The sequence below is a fragment of the Lepisma saccharinum genome, chromosome 8 (assembly GCF_977018435.1).
Source record: "Lepisma saccharinum chromosome 8, izLepSacc3.1, whole genome shotgun sequence".
Classification (NCBI taxonomy): Eukaryota; Metazoa; Arthropoda; class Insecta; order Zygentoma; family Lepismatidae; genus Lepisma; species Lepisma saccharinum.
The window spans coordinates 38,004,855-38,026,023 of record NC_139236.1 but is presented as its reverse complement, the minus strand read 5'-3'; the positions used below and the strand labels follow the sequence as shown (position 1 = coordinate 38,026,023).

Here is a 21,169-nt window from a genome sequence, read left to right as displayed (position 1 = left end):
CACTTTTGGTGAAAATACATTAATCTCGTAATCATTGAATGGTGTTTTTAAGGCTCTAAGAAAGAAAACAGAATATATACTGATGTGGTGAAGCTCATATGAAAGCAAATGCAATATGTCTACTGTAAACACACTTAAATTTATCTTGATTTAAAATTCAATAACTTTTATGGGCAAAAATAGCAAAAAATTCATGTAGAATTATATACAAAACACTAATCACGTTAACCTTACAAAGCTAACATATCGTAAAACCTACGATCCAAGATAACCATATTTCACTCAACACCTCCATAGCTGGTGGGCAATGGACTCGTCCGCTCAGTTCCATTCACCACGTTGCCTTTTGTGTTTCTTTATGGCAGACTCAGTTGTCAACCAACTGCTGGTATAGTTGTTTTCAGAACGTGCTCATATGTTTTAGGACACGTTAGCTTCTCCGCCTGGATATTTGCTGGAAATTTTTTTTGCGTTGTGTATAGTTAGTGAAGTTTTTAGTGAGGGTGTGTTTTGATTGAATTAAAGTTCAAATTATTTATAAGCACAAAAAATGAATCCACAAAACCAGCCATGCACAATCTGCAGAATTTGTCCATCGGCAAAGTGGAGGATGATGACGTCATTGTACTGCTTCCGCTGCAACAAGCCGATCTGTGGGGATCATTGGGGAAAATGCTGTGTGCACTGCACTAATGAACTTTAAAACAGTTTTTTTGTAACCAAAATGTTTGTCAAGGTGTATTCTAACAAGTCATGTTCATTAAAATTAATTTTTCTAAAAACCTATTGGTTGTCATAGTTTTTTTAACCCCCTCTTAAATTTTACGATATGTTAGCTTTAACGAAACTTTTCATACATGTTAGCTTTCTAGGGTTAATAGTGTCATTTTTATTAAGCTGTAAATAAACATGGCATATTTTGCAAACTATCATTAAGAAAATCGCCAAAATTCAGCTAGAAAGACTATAAGAAATATTTTAAGTTACAATTATATTGTATATTCAGAACGTTTTATTTTCACTGGAAGAAAAGTTATTGAAATTATTATAGTTTCATTAACACACTCAACAAACATTTCCATAGTAGGTTCATACATACAGTATCAGAAACAGAAAAATGTATATTTGGATATATTTTTTTTATTTTTTATTACACTGTTCAAATATTTTAAAGGGCCGTTTATCAGTAAAAGCCTTTCTATGGAAAGATATATAGCTATATGTAGGGTACCAAAAAATATACAAGCAACTTTAAATGTATGTTGTTGTTTTTTTAAAATCAAAACCACCCTAAGTAAAAATAATTTTCCAATCCTGTTTGCGTCATAATACATAATACAATTACTTCTTCTTTCCAGGCTTGTACATGACATTGTTCTAGATGATGAAGCCTCCGAGAATACTGTGAATGCTACAGATGAGGAGACAAAAGTAAACAACAACAATAATAATAACAATAACATTTCGGTGTTGCCCGAGAAAGAAGCTGTAGCATCCACTGACTGTGATCGTGAAACTGACGGCTGTTTTTCATATCATCCTTGTCCGAGTGAAGAGACTCATTACTCCTGTAGCAATAGTGACTGTACAAATTCTGTTCCTGAAGGAATTAATGGATACAATTCTTACTTGTCGAACCAGTCTGTGAATGGAAAGCCACCTCCTTACCAAGACTTCAGAGATAATTTTTCGAAACCATATTGGGATAGACCTCCGGGGGAGAGGAGGAGAAGAAAGCTTCCAGAAATTCCAAAAAACAAAAAATGTAAGTAAATTTTTTTTTCGTGTTATGCTTGTTATCCCTGCATGTGTTATGCAACTAGAGTTTGAAACTCTGCTTCACTTTATGTGACATTCGGTGGCTAATGCCTAGGCATCAAAACTGAGAATTCAGTTGTCAAAATCCAATTAAATGTATGTTACAAAAACTAATGTATAAAGCTAGGGATTGCCAAAACTGTTGCGGGTATGTTTTCAGTGGCCCATGAATGGCTGGCAGGGTATCTACCAGCCTGGAAATCCTGGAATAGTCAGGGAATTAATTTGTTTTGGAAATGTCAGGGAAAGTTGCTGTATTTCTGGAGAAAATAACATTTTTGTAGTAGTGCATTAAAAGCAGATTAAAGAAAAAAATACAAAACAAAAAGTTTAAAATTGTTACAGACAAACTATACTTCAGTTTGGTATCCTGAATATTACCGGTTGTTAAGTGGAAATTTCATAATAAATACTTAAGAAAAAGGGGCCATGTTTTGAACTATTTTCAAGTAGACATCTACTACAATAAATGACTAATGACATTTACCACTTCCTTGTTGCATTTTTTTTGGATTGTGTTTGGTTCATAGAATAAATACATATTATTTATGCTATAATTGTTATGATTTTTTATAAGAAATAATTCATAGTTTACTATTGGTCAAAACGTGGCAAGAAATATGTTAAAGCTCACCCCCTAATGTTTCTATCCAACAGTTGATTTCTGAACTGTTTCCCTTATTATTACTTGCAACATGGAAAGTGAATATTCTAGAAAGTTGGTTAATAGTTAAAATGTAGTGATTTTCGTATATACATATTTGAATACATGAATTACCCTAATGACTTAGTCTGGAAAATGTTGGTTCTTGGTCTGGAAAACGTGAAAAAATCAGGGAATTTTGTGTTTGCACAATTGTAGATACCCTGGCAGGCTATCCACATTAAGCTTGTTGCTCACTATGTACTCAGTACCACAATGCTCTCCACTACCATGTGGTTCATAACACTACCCATATATAGCATGCTGGTCCGAACCAGCATGTGTTGGGAAGTGATATCATTTACCTTATGTTTTCTTCTACAAATAAAGGGGGAACTAAACAGAGATATTCAAAATAACATGATAGTGCCTTTGGATATGCGGTAAACAAGAAAATTTGTCTCTATGGACTTGTGACATGGAAATTCCATAAGCCACTACTTCCTGTTTCAACATTTGATTTCCTAAGAAGCATGCACTGTAAATTTATTCACCTTGGTGGGTAATAAGCTTTATCGTAAGGTGCTGGCAATGATCTTGAGGGGAAACCTGGGCTGTTTTGCATCTTTATATTTATTGCCCTCCTCCCCACCATGAGCTGCACCACCATATTTCTTTGAATCAAGATGCCATCTAATATAAGGTGCACCTTAATTATTGTTTCAGCTTTTGTGAAAGAAAATAAAATAAATTAAGGCACACAGATATACACACTGGTAATTTATTAGGACAATATTGTAGTATTACATTTACACTGTTGTATTAAGGGTGATTTTTATCAATACCCAGTGTTTCACAAATATATCTAAGAAATGACTTCATTACTGAAATTGTCAAGTACTGCATTATATCTTACACTGATACCATGGAATATTAAATACAGTAGTAACAATAATTCTCCAATGTGTTAAAATTATTCTTGGTGTCATGTGCAACTAAACTTTACATAACGATCACTTGTGTACCAATAAAAGTCCCTTGTGCACTGGTCATGTTAATAATGACAGGACTTCTGTAGGGATGTGCTTCCCTGGAGCTGGTCTGGTGTCAGTATGAGGTATGTCTGCTATTCGACAGCATCTACCCTACAAGGAAGACTTTCCACCAGGTTTTGGATAAATGTCAGCCTGTAGTCGCTTACTTTTCTCCTTCAAAATGGCAAACAGCTTGGTGGTGGGTTTTGGGTGGTTTGGCCTGGATCAAAACCAGTGCCCTAACTCGCCCCACAGATGTTCAGTGGGGTTGAAATCAGGGTTCTGAGATGGCCAATTAAGTTCATTCACCCCCATGTCATCAGCAAGTTAGTTATGGACAGCTGTGTTTTCATGCTGGAAATGAAAATGGTCATTTCTGAATTGTTGCCACAAGCTGGGGAGAATGGATTTGTCTAACATTGTGTGATAGGCATTGGCATTCAGGGTTCCAGGCACAAAACAGCACCAACACCATACCACAAAGAAACAGCCCCATACCATGATTTCACATCCACCGAATTTCACAGTGGGAACAAATCACTCCTGTAATAAGTGCTCCACAGGATGTTTTTCCATTGTTGTAGGGACCAATGGTGACCTTCTTTGCACCACTGTAATTGACGTGCCGCATTACGGTAGTAATCATTTGCTTATGGACTGCAGCTCTCCCATGGCATCCCAGTGCCACCAACCACATCTTGCCGAGTGGCATTAGTACTGCCATCACTTCCCGATGCCATTCAAAAGTCTGAGTCCACAGTGTCCAATGAAGCCTGCTAGTTTGACTTCACCACACATCGGAGCACTCGCTGATCTCTGTTGATCAGTTTTTTTTTTCTTCCTCGGGTCGTGGTTTTATCACACCCCCTCACGTTTCCATTTCACCACTACATGATCACATTTTCACATCTTGTTTCTTTTATGTCTGTAGCATTATTTCGAAGGGGTAAAGGGGATAAATGAGGTCATATGTTATCTACTGCAACTTACATATTACGAAGCAATGTGCAAACAGGTTTTCTGGAAATCTGAAGCCAATATTAAAATGTACTTTGAGAACTCTAGAATAATTGTAAACATTGCTGTGGATACTGATATTTGGAATACTTGTGTTGCCATGGCAATAAAATGTAGGTTTGATGATGTCAAGTGATAGCATATTACTTGGTGTCAGTGTTGCCAATGCCGGGGTAGTTTTGTAATTGAAAGCTGCTGAAACATTACAGTTTGGATGTATGACTGAGCCCAGGTTCAGATTATTTTATTCTGATGTTTTCATTATGTTCATGCACTTTCTTCATGATAAGATTTCTACGTATGTCCATAAAAATATACTGAACAGTCATATTTATTACTTAGTGAATCTTTCATTTAGAATGATATTTCTGTCACATATATATGTTTCCCAGAGAGTGATCATTCATTTTCTGTCAGATTGGGTCAGATTTGACATGGGCTACTACTACAGAGGATTTAATGCATGGCTTGATTATTGGCCCATTTCTGTAATCTTATGTAAGTAGGTTAGGTAGGCCAGATTTAGGGCTCTTAGCATTACAATCGCGCTTCATGTGAACAAATACATTTTTATTAAGGAAGCTTGTGCAGCTGGTTTTGTTGCTCCAGTATAAAAGGTAATTTCTGATGGTTTGTTCCCAAGCGATTGTTGCTTGTGACTTGGCACTTCAGGCTGGAGTAAACTTGGGTAGGTTAGGATTGTTACGTTTGATTGCTGTAGTATTCATAGGCACAGCTGCTTCAAGGCATGGGGGTGCATTTGCCCCTCCATGGCAGCTTTTCCTGAATGTTTTCGTTTATTTTTGTTATGTAGGTAATTCCATTAAAAACTATACTTGGCTAAATGGACCGATTTATCTGAGTTTTGCCTCGGCTATTAAGCTATTAACATAATTATCAGTACAATGTGCAGATTGTCAAGCTTTCAAATGTTGCCACAGTCACAAAGGAAGAGAAAGTGTATGTCTCACTAAACACAAAATAACATTCGAATTATTCGAGAAGACATCGTAAATGATGTGCGTTCAAGAATGGGGTTTTCTATTCTTGCTGCCGAAAGTATGGATGGATGGCTGGGAAACTTGTAGGGGTTTGGAAAAGGATAAGAGATAAATTTCCATGTGCTCAGTTCTACCACTGTGTGTTGCATGGTAACCTTGTTGTTAACAATCTAAACGATATTTGTATCATCAGAAACACTTGTAGTACAATCAAAAGTGTCATCGCTTTTTTCGTGACAATTACAAACGTTGAAGAAAAGTGACAAATGTAATGCTTTTTTGCGAAACTTGATGGACCATGAAGTAAAAGAGTATCCGACTGTTTTCTGACATTTTTGTTTGACGTAATTAAGGCTCTGGGAAAACCTTGCCCACCCTGTCAATATTCCTAGTGGCCCCCATGGTAGTATTTCCTCACTTTTCTTTCTCTGCTCCACATGTACAAAGTATTTTCCACGTTAAAATTACGCTTTAGAAGAAACCTTAAAATGAGCATGGTCGATTGTGAAACCCAAGTTTAATGACATAATTCTGCAACTTGAACCTCTTAAGTGTGAAATTTTCTGAACAAGTCACTCCTGGAGTTTTTTTTAAAGCAAAGTTCCATTTCATCATTCTTTCTTCTTCTTCTTTATTTTCTGGTTCTGATTCACTGTTACTGCTTTCAGAGGTGAACAACAAGTGTAAGTCGGGCTTCCCCAATGGCATAGTGTTAACACTGATGCTTTGTAATCAAGGTGACCTGGGTTCGACACTCGGTGAAGTTACATTGCACAGTGGTTTGGATCCTACTTTAAACTGTAGGTCCAGTACCGATTAGCCTATGTGCCCATAAAGTGGGCATAAAGCAGGACTTCAAAAAAGTGCAACTCAATGTCTGCATCACGCAAACTTGGTTTTTGAGCCACATTTCGTTTTCCTGTTATGTACAAACTACACTGCACAAGAGCAGACAACTTTTCTTAAGTCTTACTTATATTCTCTTACTTCTTTCTCTTCTTCCTCTTACTGTTTGTTTTTACTACAGCTAACATATCTCACTTAATGTGATTATGTTCTCAACATTTGGATATAAATATATACGCCACCTGCAGTCGAATCTAGTCCAAGCAAGCACAAAACATGTGCAACAGCACATTGCAGATGGCATAAATATACAACATCCACACTTAAGGGGTTAAACTGTGCTAAATATTTTCTCCAAACTTCAAACTTATTTTCACATTCATTTCCAGTATTCTAAAAGAACTTCCTTGTCCTCTTACCAAACTTGTGAAAAGGACTACACAGTTGCATCCGTGACCTATCATTGAAAATCAGCCACCTGAATGAAGAGATGGTATGTTCATTCTGTTTTGAATCGTTTAATTTGCCTATGACCTTCCCGATGACATAGTGGTAATGCCATCACCTTGTAATCAAGGGGCTCTGGGTTCGATACCCAGTGGAAACGCATAGTGGTTCAGACCCCACTTTAAACTGAAGGCCCAGTTCCAATTAACCCGTATGTGCATAAAGTGGCTTCATATACTCATTTACTGTTAAGACGTCTATATTGATCAGATATAGAGGATCTCATAAATCTAATTTAAACTGAAGTAGTTGAGAAGATGCGAGTTGCTACAGAACATTGGTATATAGTTAGTGAAACACTCATGTGTTGCATATAAATGTGTAATCTTTGCTTGAAGAAACTCTAAGTGTTTCAATATTAAGATGATATAAAGGAATGGAGACTGTATATATTTCTCTCTTTGCAGCATCTCTAATAGCAATGTGTCAGCCATCGCTTGCTGAGGAGCTAGGTGAGGTGATAGAGCGAGGGGAGGTTTGCAGTCCAAAACTTCTTCCAGAATCGGTGCAATTTACCTTCAGTGGCCAAAGCAGACCGTTGCTTGTTCTTAAGTGTCATAGTTACCTGCGAGGTAAAAAATGTTTTTTGTATATTTAATGTTATGAACTAACAGTGGCTTGCCATGTTGATTTTGCAGTATTTAGTTTGCTAAGTGCCCTTTATTGCACGTATCCTAAGCATTAGCTCTTTGAAGGATGTACCATATTAAGGGATGTTATAACAAAATAGTAAAGATCTGCATCAATGTATTTAAAAATATAATCTTTGGAAACCAAATGTTGTATCTGAATAATAATTTGTAAGGCCAGAGATGATTAAGACAATGTATCGAAGACCTTACGTTCAATTTCTAGGTGAGCCACAATTTTTAACATTGCTTTGGTGACCAAGTGTTGAGTTCTTGACTTTCTGTCTCATTCATTGTCCCAGTTTCAAGTCCTTGCATGAGAATGAGTGTTTCTTTGTCAGTAACCCTTCATCATTTCGTCTAAATGTTATTCATCCTCATTGCTGTGATTAGCCTAAAGAGATAAAGAGAAGAAAAGCGCATATTTTTTTCATAACTTTCTAGCAAATTATGTCTTCTGTGTACTATAATCCTTTTCAATATTGCTAGTTACATATCACCAAATTTGATGTATGTATATAGTTCACTACATTGTGTACTTAATGATCCATTAACAAATAAATGAACATACTTTTTTTTTTTTGCTGAGCCTGTCTCTCTTATGTTGTGCTCTTGAGGATAAATATTTGATTGATGCATCATTTAATCCAATTATTTCTTTGAGTAACTTTTGACAAATATGTACACACAGTATAACTGAGCATTTTAATTTTAAGTATGATTCAAAAGTTTAGAGGTTAGGCTCAACCTTTCATCTGCACACAGTGAGTTCACAAATGAAAGAATGTGATCAAATGATACACTAGTCTCCAGAAGAGGGAGTCTGAACTTTGACAAGTTCATTTTTCCAGGAATATATTTGATTATTCTGAACCCATTTACACCCAACAGTCAGATTCCCATAATTTTTAAATGCCACTCTGATGATTTCAAGTTGTTCTTGATCTTGTAATTTTACTAATTTTTCCTTAATTTCTACATGTATATATTTAAACCAGAGCATTTATCGACCCTGAAAAATTATTTTGAGATTCTGAGACACACTGGAAAACAAAAGGCTTTTGAAGTGAATTCTGAGTACAAAGTCCCAAAACATATGATCAATATGGGATGACCTCCATCAGTTGCAGTACACAAGCCCGACCCTGTGGCTGAGTGGTTAGCACATCGCGCTGCGATGCCAAGGGTCCCGGGTTCGAATCCCGGTCGGGCTTGGTTGTTTGTGAATGTCCATTCATCAATTTTATCATTTCATCACTCATCCCCATCTTCGCAAATTAGCCAAGAGGCACAAAACGCGAAGTAAAATAAACTAAATCAAATCAAATCAAATCAAATCAAATCAAAGTTGCAGTACACAGCCTTCCACCCTGTACGTTGAGAGTTCTTCAGCTGGGGTTTTCATTACGAGAATGAACAGCCCAACGTCGTACAGTACTGATGCCTACACATTCATCCCATAAAAAGCCTTCATTCTCAGATGAATGTCATTTGGAGGGACATTTTCTGCAGTCAGAAACTCAATCGCCTCAGGGTGCTTCGGGCACTCCACCGACATTGCATGGTTACATGCTGCCATTTTCCTTGCTATAGTTCAGCATCCCCTGGTGATTCAACTTTGAAACCTTCAATGGAGAAGCTGGAAAGTCCGATAAGTACAATGCATGGTTGCTGAAAATCCAAAAAGCATTTACACAGTAATAAAAATATAAACATATTACAATGGTGCGTTTTACTCACTATCAATTCAAATAAAAATATATAAATAACTTACGTGAGTGAGTAGGAATGTTTCAGAACAACGTTTCAGAAGTCTATACTACTACTTTCATCAGTTAATAGAATAAACAAAACTTTAGGTGCCAAACATGGTACCACGTTGTCAAATCGTAAGCTGAGGATTCAGGTTGAGGATAAAAAATGTAAAAAACTTAACGGTGATGGCATAAAAACTCTGATAGAAATCTTCGCTTGTTAAAAATTCCCTATGTTAAAAACAAAAACCACAACTAAAACAAATAAAAATCGAAGACCTATTACAGTCCCGTGGTGACTTCTGTCAGTGTTGGGTATAGAACAAAAGGTCTGAACAGTTGCTGTAATAGGTTTTCGATTTTTATTTGTTTTAGTTGTGGTTTTAGTTTTTAACATAGGGAATTTTTAACAAGCGAAGATTTCCATCAGAGTTTTTATGCCGTCACCGTTAAGTTTTTTACATTTTTTATCCTCAACTTACGATTTGACAACGCGGTACCATGTTTGGCACCTAAAGTTTTGTTTATTCTATTAACTGATGAAAGAAGTAGTATAGACTTCTGAAACGTTGTTCTGAAACATTCCTACTCACTCACGTAAGTTATTTATATATTTTTATTTGAATAAAAATATAGAGGACATTACTTTTCAGCATGCCCTTGTATATATACTTTATTGCAGATGCATTTGATTGTTGTTCATTTACATTCCAAATTACAGTTTGCAGAATTTTAAGACAAAATATGTTAATAAGAAATGAAAAAGGCATACCTTATTAAATATGAGTTATTGAATTTTTCATGAGTTTTGCATGACCATATCTCTCAAATCAATTGAATGTCAAACTCAAAATTTTTACTGAAGTTACTTATCATATAGAGTACTGTATTGTGTACAAATTTCAGATTTTTAAACAACTGCCCACCCTGATCTTGGATTTTTTTAAATCAAAATGTACATGTTTATGACCCCGTAGAAAAAATTATTAAAGTGTCAAGTTTCAAATAATTTTGACATACACTATTTGTACACAGGTAATCGCAAAAAAAAATTAAGTGTTAAAGAAACTGCTTCCCCCCCCAAAATGTGAAAATGATATTTTTTACTAATAGGATACACAATTTTGACCTTAAAATTTACTATGCAGGAATAATATTTAGAATATTATACAGAAATATAATTGTAGCCTATAATGTATAATGTGCTCGAAAAATTTTCTTCAAACCTAGGTGCCAGCTCTGAAAATCAGATGCCAGGAAACCACCTAGTAGCAATTGTGCATACTACAGTATGTTTCCAAAGTCGCTCCATCCAAACTTTGAAAATGTATATCATGGAAATCGTAAGAGATATTTACACCGGGTTTTCTGCACTAAACTAATCCTGTAGGCTATCACTGGGTTTATAGCATTTATCTACTTAAATAAAAGCAATTACATTATTTTAAAAAACATGGTTAATTTGCTGGAAATATCTGAGAACTGATTTTCAACAATAAATACCAACTCTTAAACAATTTGTGGGATCATTTGATGGTGTTTGACTGGTTGTAAAACAGTTGCTTTGTGAGGTACAGCAGAAGCAGGGATTTTTATTGGAAAACTTCTTGCACATGAGTGTAAGTATGAGTAGTAAAATACTCTTCAGCAATGCACATGTGCTGCTCCAATGAATATGCCATGCTGAATCAATTAAAAAAACAAGCACAGTAGCGGTGAAAGTGAGCGAAGAGAATTCAAGGAACCAGGGGCAGCCTAGGATTCTCTCAAGAGTCCAATTTCGGCCCAAAATCTTGATTTACGATTTTTCACGAATGTATATCCAATACTCAGACACATGTTGCATGCGACTGTTGGCAATATTTTGACCTGCTAGTGTTGCCATATATGGAGATATGTCCCAAAAATGGCACTTTTCACTCAAACCATAAACTCGCCAGTTTAAAATTCATCAAATGTTGCACATGACCAGTATTGGTCGCAAATGACAGACGGACATGGCATCAGTCATCAAATGCCTAATTATGACCCTTCGATAATTTCTTACGTATTTTTCTTACTCAGAAATTCATTTCTGAAAAAATTTGAATGCTGCTTTCCGTCAGTTATTAATTTATATAATTTTCTGTACGGAGTGAACTGATAATTTTATGCATTGAAAAATATCTCAATGGATGAGGCTTTGTAATGCAGAAATCCCGGTGTAAATATTTCTTACGGTTTCATTATATACATTTCCAAAGTTTGGCTTGTGCAACTTTTGAAACACACTGTATAAGATGCTGAGTATCACGGTATTCAAAACATCGCTAAATTATTTGAGAAAGCAGGAAATGGGGTGTTGGTGGACAAAGGGTAAGAAATTGTTATGGACTCTATGGAATGTTCAGAACGTTCATTAAAAAAAAAAAAAAAATCATTTGCTAACTTAAGCTGTACTGCAATTTGAACTTAGAATCATCAAAATTTCATATATATTACAACAAAAGATCACAGTCACCAGGCTGAAATTTTTAGTTGCCATGGCGACCTGGCGACCGTAATTTTTTGAACCCTGTGTATAATGTGCGTACTTAACATCATAGATTTTTTCTCATTGTCCAAGGATTTACCAGAGCTGAGATAAAAAGTTACCGCTGATGCTTACGAATGGAAAAAATTATGCGCGCCATGATAAAAAAAAGTCTACCATTTTGAAATCAGTGATTGTAAAAATAAAATAACTGTGGTTATGCACTGTCAACGTATGAGAGACACCACACAAAATATATAATTTTTAAAAAGTGGTCAAGAAACCAATATTTTTTTTCTGTGCCTGTTGATATGGATTGACCCTATATGCATTCTCAAGCATACTTCTCTAATGAGTTAATTTTTTCTCGAAAATTCAGTTCGGGTCAATATATACGCATAAAACTCTGACCAGTTAAAATGCATGAAATTGTACTGAACCAGACCCCGTGATTTGTGAATCGGTGTGAAATTATTTCTCCAATCAATACATTCTGCTGACATCACAGCATGCAAAAAAATACAACACTTTCAGCATTTGCATTGTGATATTTACCTCCTGCTGTCTGGCAAACTATTCCATGCACTTAATCTGTGTTGCCAGTTTTAGAAAGAGTTGTCATTCTTTAATGTTGAGAGCACTGTCAATGCTGCTATTGAATACAGTTATGGCTTCATGCCTATTTGTCAATCATTCCAGAAATATTCCTGCATTGAAAAATAGTTACTTTAAATCTCAAGAATTCATTTGAAATTTTGGTTAAGAACTTTCTGCATTTTAGGAATGATGCTTGGCAATGGCTTTCTTCATGAAAGCAGTCAAATTTGAGCTTTACAGACATATTGCTACAGTGGATCCTCGATTTTACGTTTTTCATGAGACCAAGCTGAAAAAACTTAAAATGCAGGAAAATGTAAAATCGAGGAAAATTTTATAACATTTTGCTCTATTGGGACCATGAATATTGAATGTTAAAATGCGGGAAAATGTAAAACCAGGGAATGTAAAATTGGGGTTCCACTGTATTATTTTTTAAAAATTTTCTTTCATGCTTCTACTGTATATTTTCCACAATTAAGATAGAAATTTTAATTCTGTGAAATTAAAATATGTATGTACTTTATGCCTTCATGTGTTGATGTGTATGCTTGTATGTGTATTTTATACAAGAACAGAAACATTATAAACATTCATGAAAGTTTTTAGACCTCTTGCTTGTATTCTTTGTAATTTATAGCAAGTTTATTATTAAATTTTGTCATCTGATCTTTAGGAAAAGTGGAATGTTGTAACCTACGCTTACGTTTGTTTGTAGATGAAGACAGTTCCCCAGACTCGGAAAGATTTCATAGTACTGATGTAGACTCAGGAAATTCTACAGCTCATTCGCCAGATGGACCAAAGTCATCGTCTCCGCAGCCGACAGCTAATGGTGAGAGCCTGAGATTGTAGCTTTTTAAATTTTTGGACAATATGTTAAATTGATTGTTTTTTTTTTCATTATATGATGTCTTTGGGAAGCTATTGAGTTTATCTGTAGTGTTCTTTCCCAGTGAATTTTATGTTTGTTAGTTCACCTACCATTTCAGTGTGTGTGATTATTAGAAAGGTGACATGTAGTTGGTGTCCTCCCCGATGGTGTTTGCCTTGTAATCAAGGGGTCCTGGGTTCGATATCCAGTGGAGTCATATAGTGGTTTGAATCACACTTTAAATTGTAGGTCCTGTCCTGATTAGCTTATCAGTGCATAAAGTGGACTTAAAACAAAAACTCAAACTCGTAGTTGGTGTTAGAACCTGCTTGAGATTTGAATGCACAGTAGATAAGACTAAACAAGCACCGAACATTTTTCACAATAGCTATACAATATCAACTCACTGGAGCACTGGAGTTGTGTTATTGCTCAGTTCAATAATATACTGGAATTCTGTTAAAATAGTTTTAGATTAGACATAAAATAATGAGTATATTAAATAGCTGTCATGTGATATGAAATCGGGTTCGAATACTGGCCTGGGCATGGATGTTTGTGAGTGTCCATTTATCACTTTCATCATATCATCACTCATCCCCATCTTCGCAAATTAGCCAAAAGTGGCTCAAAAGGCAAAGTAAAATAAAGCAAATAAATCAATCAATGTAATATGAAATTACAAATTTCTCCCAAGATTTGTGAAGAATTAATCACAGTTACACATTTTACATAATTCCCTGCAAATTTTTACTTGACGAAAGTGTCAGATGAAATTTTGCTTTGCTATAAGTATGGTTTGAATTTTCATGACTGCATTTTTTTTTGTAAGGCTCACATGTTCTTGAATTGTGTAGAAATTCATGTTATGGGAAAGTAACTAAATTAGATACTTTGTTAGGACACGTGTATGCATATTTGGCCATTTCTACATGATGGAGCATTTTTTAACCATATATTGGTCATATTTTTTACTTTTCCAAGGTATGACTTCGATATTTCTGAAGTGATTTTCTTCCCTGCTTCCATGTTCAATCAAGTTGCTGAATTCCTATAGCCCTAGGTAAAAGCCATTCTATCTTTCTTTCATTCCTTTTCTTTCATGGAAATTGGTAAATACTGTCTTTTGCTATGGAATGTGCAATTTGGATTTAACCCTAGAGCATCTGTGTGCAACAGTCTACTGAACAGTTGTACCTAGGTACAATCTACTACTAACCTATGGCACAACAGCCCATTGAGGGCCTGGGGCTGCCTACCAACTGCCAGCCTCACTCCCACCTGATTCTACTCTCTCGCTCATCCGAGGTGGAATATCATCCAACCAGTTACCGACCATTTTATGCTACTCTTTCTAAGCTCCCCAAATTCCTCACGATGGTGTTTGGCCACCCGTCACGTACACAGGAGAAATGTTGTTACGTTTCTCCCAGTAGACTCTAACCTGCGTGCGTCCAGTAGCCAGATCCCAAAGCATGATACCTTAGACCTTACAGCCACACGGTGTGGTACACAATCTACTACTAGCACTCAGAATGCAGCAGCTAGTTGTACCAAGTCCAATGTTTATTAAATCTTTTGAAGCTGGGAGCTTGTGAAATTCAAGGTATTTTGTTGTAAACTGTGGGAAGTAAGTTTTAAATTTCATGTTTCTTTTCCTCTTCTTACCCCTAGAAGTAAGTAGTATTAGAAAAGAATTTAATTTGAAATCTGCATTACCATCAGGACTTTTGAGAGCCTCGATGGTCCAGTTGGTAGGGCTTTTGACTGCCACATGTGAAACCCAGTTTTGATTCCCAGGGTGGGTGTTTTCAGTTAGAAATTTTTCCTGTTATGTGTCTGCATGTAGTGGCTCTGCAGTTCTGTCAGCCTCTTATAAATGGGTAACTGGGAGCAACCTTGGGGGTAAAGGTGGTCAAAGCTTTGTGATGATTCACAAATGACAGATTGTGAATGTGTGGGGCCATATCTCCACATTCCCCATCCCCATATTCCCTTGGGATGTATACTGCAATGTGCAAGTAAGCTAAAGCATTTACCTTTATTAGGACATGTTTAAGGAAATTTTAGGTTACAAGTGCATTTTTATTGGAATAAAGCCGAGATGGTCTAGTTGGTAGGTTCAATTTCCAGTTTGGGTGATGTAAGGTTAGAATTTTTACAGCTTTGTTCCCATGTAATGATGCATCCAGCCTCAAATAAATGGGCACCCAGGTCACCAGAGTGTGGTGCTGACCACATCACCTCCAAAATGGCCGAGATTGAGAATGTGTGTGGGGCCTTACCCCCACATCCCCTAAATCTGCCATCATGGCATGGTGCTATATGCACGAAGAACCTTTTAATATTCTTCTGTGAATGTTGGTTTGTTAGAGATCAGTTTCTGCTAGTAAAAATTCTTCACATATTGCAGTGTAATCATTGTTTTTAAATTTTCATCTTTATGATAGAGAGGGAGAGTCAGTCGCCTTGTAATCAAGGGGGGGGGAGGGGGAGCCAGGTTCGATACCTGGTGGAGGCACATAGTGGTTCGGATTCCATTTTAAACTGTAGGTCCAGTCCCAATTAGCATTACTGTGCATAAAGTGAACTTAAAAACAACAATTCAATCAATTATGATAGTGAAATATCATTATTCATATCATGCTATTATTATTATTACTTTCCTCCTTCATTTTTGAAGTATTATTAAGTGAAAGTATCAAAGAATTATTTTGTGGTAATAGAATCGGAAGAAACAAACAAAAGAAAAACATTTAATGTAGTGTCACTATTCACCTTATAAATAGTAATTACAACATATTGACACAATTTTCATTAAAATCTGTTAAATATTAACATATGTATGAATAGTTTTGAGACCGGGGCGGCACACCCTCAAATGTGTTCTCTCTCAGCTTGAAGAGTAGACAAATAACCATTTTATGGTGTCTGTCCTCTATTGAGCAAAGTATATGACAGGAAATCGAAGAAAGTTGGATTCACAAATACGTCGCTGTTCCTTGTCGGTGAATTCTGACTGATGGCTTGACAAGAATGGACACTTGTCCGTTACCAGATATTCAACTTTGTCATGGTGAAATTTTTTGTTTCACAGGAATTATGTTTTTCTTCCTTCTCTTCCCTCTATTCGAATGCAATCTTGCTTGCACATACAAGAAATTAATGAATTACTGATTTAGAAGCGCAAGGCCCAGTGTGGTGGCATGCATCGCACACCCCTAATGGTGACCCTGATGCAAATTGATCAACTTGCAAAGAAGTTTTCTCAGATGTAATTTTGACTGTGTCTTCTGCTAAGTTTCACTGTATTTTCTGCTATGTAAGCATATAATTGTAAACACATCCCTTTTTTTTTTCTGTTTTCAGGTTCTCTATCGCCGACTTCCCCATCAAGTGGGGGAGTGCCTTTCACTCACCTGGAACTTCTAGAAGCTACCCACAGGGGGCTACATAAATTTATACCACGACATCATGACGAGATAGAAATAGAAATAGGCGATCCAATTTATATGCAGAAAGAGGCTGATGATCTTTGGTGTGAAGGTAATATACATATGAATCATCTGTTATTTTCTTCTTCAAGATGGATAATAGATAATGTTAACAGTTTTGTTACTTGATCTTCACAGATTCTTTAAAAGATTTTCATGCTAGTAATTAGAATTTCCATTTTTGGCAAAAAAAAAAAAAATGGAAGAGGATGACATAATAGTGCAGTCTGCATTATTAAATCGTTGCTGCCTCCGTTGTTGAACATGTTCATTGGTCGACTTGTGATCTTACCATCAAAAGTTTGATGTTTGAATCCCAGTCTCATCATTAGTGTTTCTTTGTGAATGTCTCTTCATCAATTTCATCTAATCTTTATTAATTCCCATCATTATTGTTAGCCAAAAGTGGTAGTAATGCAAAGTAATGTAGAAACATACAAAATACTATCAAACCAATACATACAGGGTCTATTATGATTTGGATCAAAAGTAATATGGATCAACTAATATGAAATTTTTGCCAATTCTAATACAGGTCAGATATCTAATTGATCAATACTGATATTCTATGTAGCTGGTAGAAAATTACAAACGTTCCTCAAAGAATGCAGTATCATTGGCTCACTAACTTAATACATATGTGTAACCAGGTGACCATAGGTTTTGCTTGGAAAGGGAACATTATACATTTAATGAATGGAACACCCTAAAAGTACAAATCGAGGGGTGTCAAATCAGATGTACGAGGTGGCCATGCAATTGGCCCACCTCGACCTATCCATCAACCTGGAAATTGATTATTGCTGTGGTAGTGAGGTGGTGCACCATCTTTTTGGATGTGGATGCAGCCAAAGCACACAGTGAGATCTCTCTTGACCTGTGAAAGCTGCCATTTTTAATGGGACTGTCGCTGGCACTTTCAGTGTTGGAATTTGGTACTATTCCACAATGCTAGTCGAACTTGATGTATTTCCTTACCAAATGACACCACAGGCAGTTCTGTAAAGTTTGTGAATAATTTTTTATACACTTACAAAGTGTAAAGTCCTTCTTGGACCACCCTGTTTACGTATGTGTTTTAAAAAATAACAAATGAACAAATTTGCCACTAAGTTAAAGGCTATTTACAGAAATATTTGATCAGTAAAATTACTGGCAATTTTACTAATAAATTAATATACCCATATCAGCTGACACCAGTGAAGTACTGACTAATTTAGTCTAATCCCTGGAAAATTTTTGTGTTAAATGTGCACTACTTTCAATTTAAATTTAAAATGTTTATTATTGTAATTGTTGAAGTATTTAATTCTCACTTTTAGACTGTAAATTTCTATTATTCTTTGCTATTCTGTACATGTAAATGTTTGATAGCTACTATTAGAGACTATTGGTTAAAATGACATTCTAATTATGGAATAAACATTCAGAAATCGTGGTGTTCTGTATTGTTTGTGTATTTAACATACAGTGCAGTGACAACAATTTCCCCATAAAATAATTACTGTTCTCTTACAGGCATATTTCTGTGCAAAACAGGTTCCCATGGCTTAAAGCCCTTCATTCATTGTGAACAGGCCCAGGTTCAAACCCCAGTGTTGTTTGAGGACTATTGAGGAGCTACTTGAAAAGTAAAACAAATTATGCTATTGTACAAGCAGAGGTTATGTAACAATGACCACATGTCACACATTGGAAATCCATTTGCATTGCCTTGACTCACATAGATCTATTGCATTTGTGTGGTAGGGGCCATGGACAATACAAATATCTTCTAACACCACATGCTGAGTATACAGCTTGCCTGTCTGAGAGCAGGAACACAAGAGGAAACACAACACTCATAAAAATTGAAATTTGTTACCTTCCCAACAGTTATTTTCCCTCCCAAGAGTCTACACTGAAACTTTCTCAGATAGGTTGAAGGAACACTCTGACCACTGGGTAGATTTTGACAATTATTTATTATTAGAAAGTCTTAGTACATCTGGATGAAAGCAGTTCAAGATCTGGAATCCAGGTATTTACTGTTTTACTATGATCAAGTACTTGAATTGGTACTCGTACTTTAGTTCTCAGGAAACATCTCACTGTCTAACAATACTGAGTTCTTACCTGAACTTCCAGGCAGAGAATCTCGGAGTGTTTTGACTACCCACACTTGGGACCACAGACAATGCCAGAATACCCAGTATTGTCACTACCCCAAAAATGCAGGTAGTCAGCCTCATGGTGTTGAGATTCCCAACACTTCATCTGGACACAAACACAAGGCTTGGATAAACTTATACTAAAACTTATTAGCAAATTCCGTATTCTGCAGTCTCGTACTCTCACCCTACATCTTTTATGACACAATGTTTTCTTTTGTTACAATAAAAATGGTGGAATATACATTGGTAGGATTTGATTTGATAAATTATTTAAAGTGTTTTGACATATCTTTTTGAATTAACAAATCTTTATACATCAAAAAATATAAATTTTAAACATATCGCCGTCATTACTTATGTCAATTGTCTTATTTCCACGTTGCACAATTTAATGGTTATTTCCGATTAATTTCGAAGACACTCTGTCTTAATTTACTAAGAGTACGCCTTCTGGAGTGGAGATGGTACCACGGCACTGCTTTGTTTGTTCCCGGGCAGCGGTAATTCTTAAACTGCTTTAAACCATCAGCTTTGTACATAAAGGTTAGTCTTTCAATACAACTTAAATTTCAGTTGGTGTTCATTCATTTACATCATCATGATTAGTATGTTCAGAACAATTGAATATTAATTATCAACCTTTCTATCTTGTATCATATATATATATATATATATATAAAAATAAATAAATCAAAGAAGGTAAAAGGAAACACTCACTGGACAGTAGAAAAATTCAAAATTTTCGCTAATTTCATAGCATCATTGGTGTGAGGAGAAATAGACGGAACCGGAAGTTGGGGCACTGCAGAGTTGCCAGGTTCCCATCGAAGAAGAAGCGGTGCGTAGAACGAAAAAAACATTGTTTCGTCACCTGGCTCGTCGTAAACTGTGAGTGTGTAGGAAGAGTTGGGAGGGCGGGAGGGATGGGATGGTTTGGGAGGGAAGGTGGGTGAGGGATGGGCATTACTGGGTGGCCTTGTTCAGGCCAGGTGGAGTGGTTGCACTCATGGCCGATATGTAGGCCCTCTCCCATTTTTTGCGAACAGAGGTGTTGGCTGGTTTGCGTAGGAGATGGGTGATCACTACCCAGAAGCAGTCGTTGAAACTGATGTTGTGGTGGTTGGTGTGGAGGGCGACAGTGAAGTCCAGGTTGTGGGTGGAGGAGCGGTGGTTATTGATGCGGAGGTTGAGGGCCGTTGATGTTTCCCGCAGGTAAAAATCACCACACATGTTGCAGGTGAGGATGTAGATAAGGTTTGAGACATGGCAGGTCCCTTTGGGATGGAGGGTAAATTTGCCAGTGGCCGTGTGCACCTGGAGGGTGTGAGAAGTGATGAGGATGGGGCAGGTCTTGCATCTGGGGTGGTTGCATTTATGGGCAGGGGGGTGTTGGATGTGTGGTGAAGGAGTGTTGTGGACCAGGATGTTTTGGAGGTTGGGGGAGGGGGGGGCGTTTGAAAACCACTCTGGGTTTGTCGGGAAATATGTTTTTGGTTTCAGGATCACTGTGGAGAATTGGGAGAAGAGAGTGCAGTGTGTGCCTGATTTTGTTTCTCCCACTGTCCGGTGAGTGTTTCCTTTTACCTTCTTTGATTTTTACTTAGCCCTTTTGGTCCTCCTTGCTTTTATCCATTATATATATATATATATATATATATTATTATTATTAACTTTGTCAAATTGTACAAGGGTGTAACAACTTTGAAGTTCTGACATTTTACCAATTTCCCGCTGGCATTGTCAGGAATAAAGTTGAGTTAAAAATAGGTGTGGTCAGTAAAACAAGTGTTCTCCTGCTCCAGGGTAACATCTTAACTTTTAAAGTTTTATTTTTATGTGCATTCTCTTGTTTTCCTGCACTCTAACAGGTAATACAAATGCTGAGAGACAAGTCAGTGGTAAGGGGCAATAATTAAGAGTGGCAAATTGTCTTTGCATCACCCTTTTACACTTGACAGTTTTGTTGCCCTGCTATTTTGCACAATTTGACATTATTCCAAAGTGACCAATTTTAAGGTATTTGGCAATTCAGCTAATGGCAAGCTTCATTCTTATCACCCCTGGATGTAGCATGCATAATTGTTGGATTTTCATATACCTATTTTCTCTCTTCATTATTATAAGTAAAAGTTCATGTCTCTTCATTAGGGTTTCCACTGACCTTGATATCGTGGAAATTTTAAAAAATCGGAAATTTCATAAATACTAGGTCATTCAAATATGATCTGGGACTGATTTTTTCAAACAACCTGCCATGCGCAGCAGTTGTGCATCCTTGGGAGAATAGAGC

At 36.4% G+C, this 21,169-nt stretch overlaps 1 protein-coding gene across 4 annotated transcripts in view; it reads left to right on the top strand.

The window, feature by feature from the left end:
- Aplip1 (JNK-interacting protein Aplip1) overlaps positions 1–21,169 on the top strand; it is a 44,672-nt gene that overhangs the window by 11,376 nt on the left and 12,127 nt on the right. For all 4 annotated transcript variants that reach the window (XM_083127417.1, XM_083127418.1, XM_083127419.1 and 1 more), the window contains exons 2-5: positions 1,359–1,765; positions 7,274–7,438; positions 13,077–13,193; positions 16,602–16,778. In XM_083127417.1, the coding sequence (XP_082983543.1) occupies positions 1,359–1,765; positions 7,274–7,438; positions 13,077–13,193; positions 16,602–16,778 (866 nt within the window). The remainder of the gene's footprint in view (positions 1–1,358; positions 1,766–7,273; positions 7,439–13,076; positions 13,194–16,601; positions 16,779–21,169) is intronic.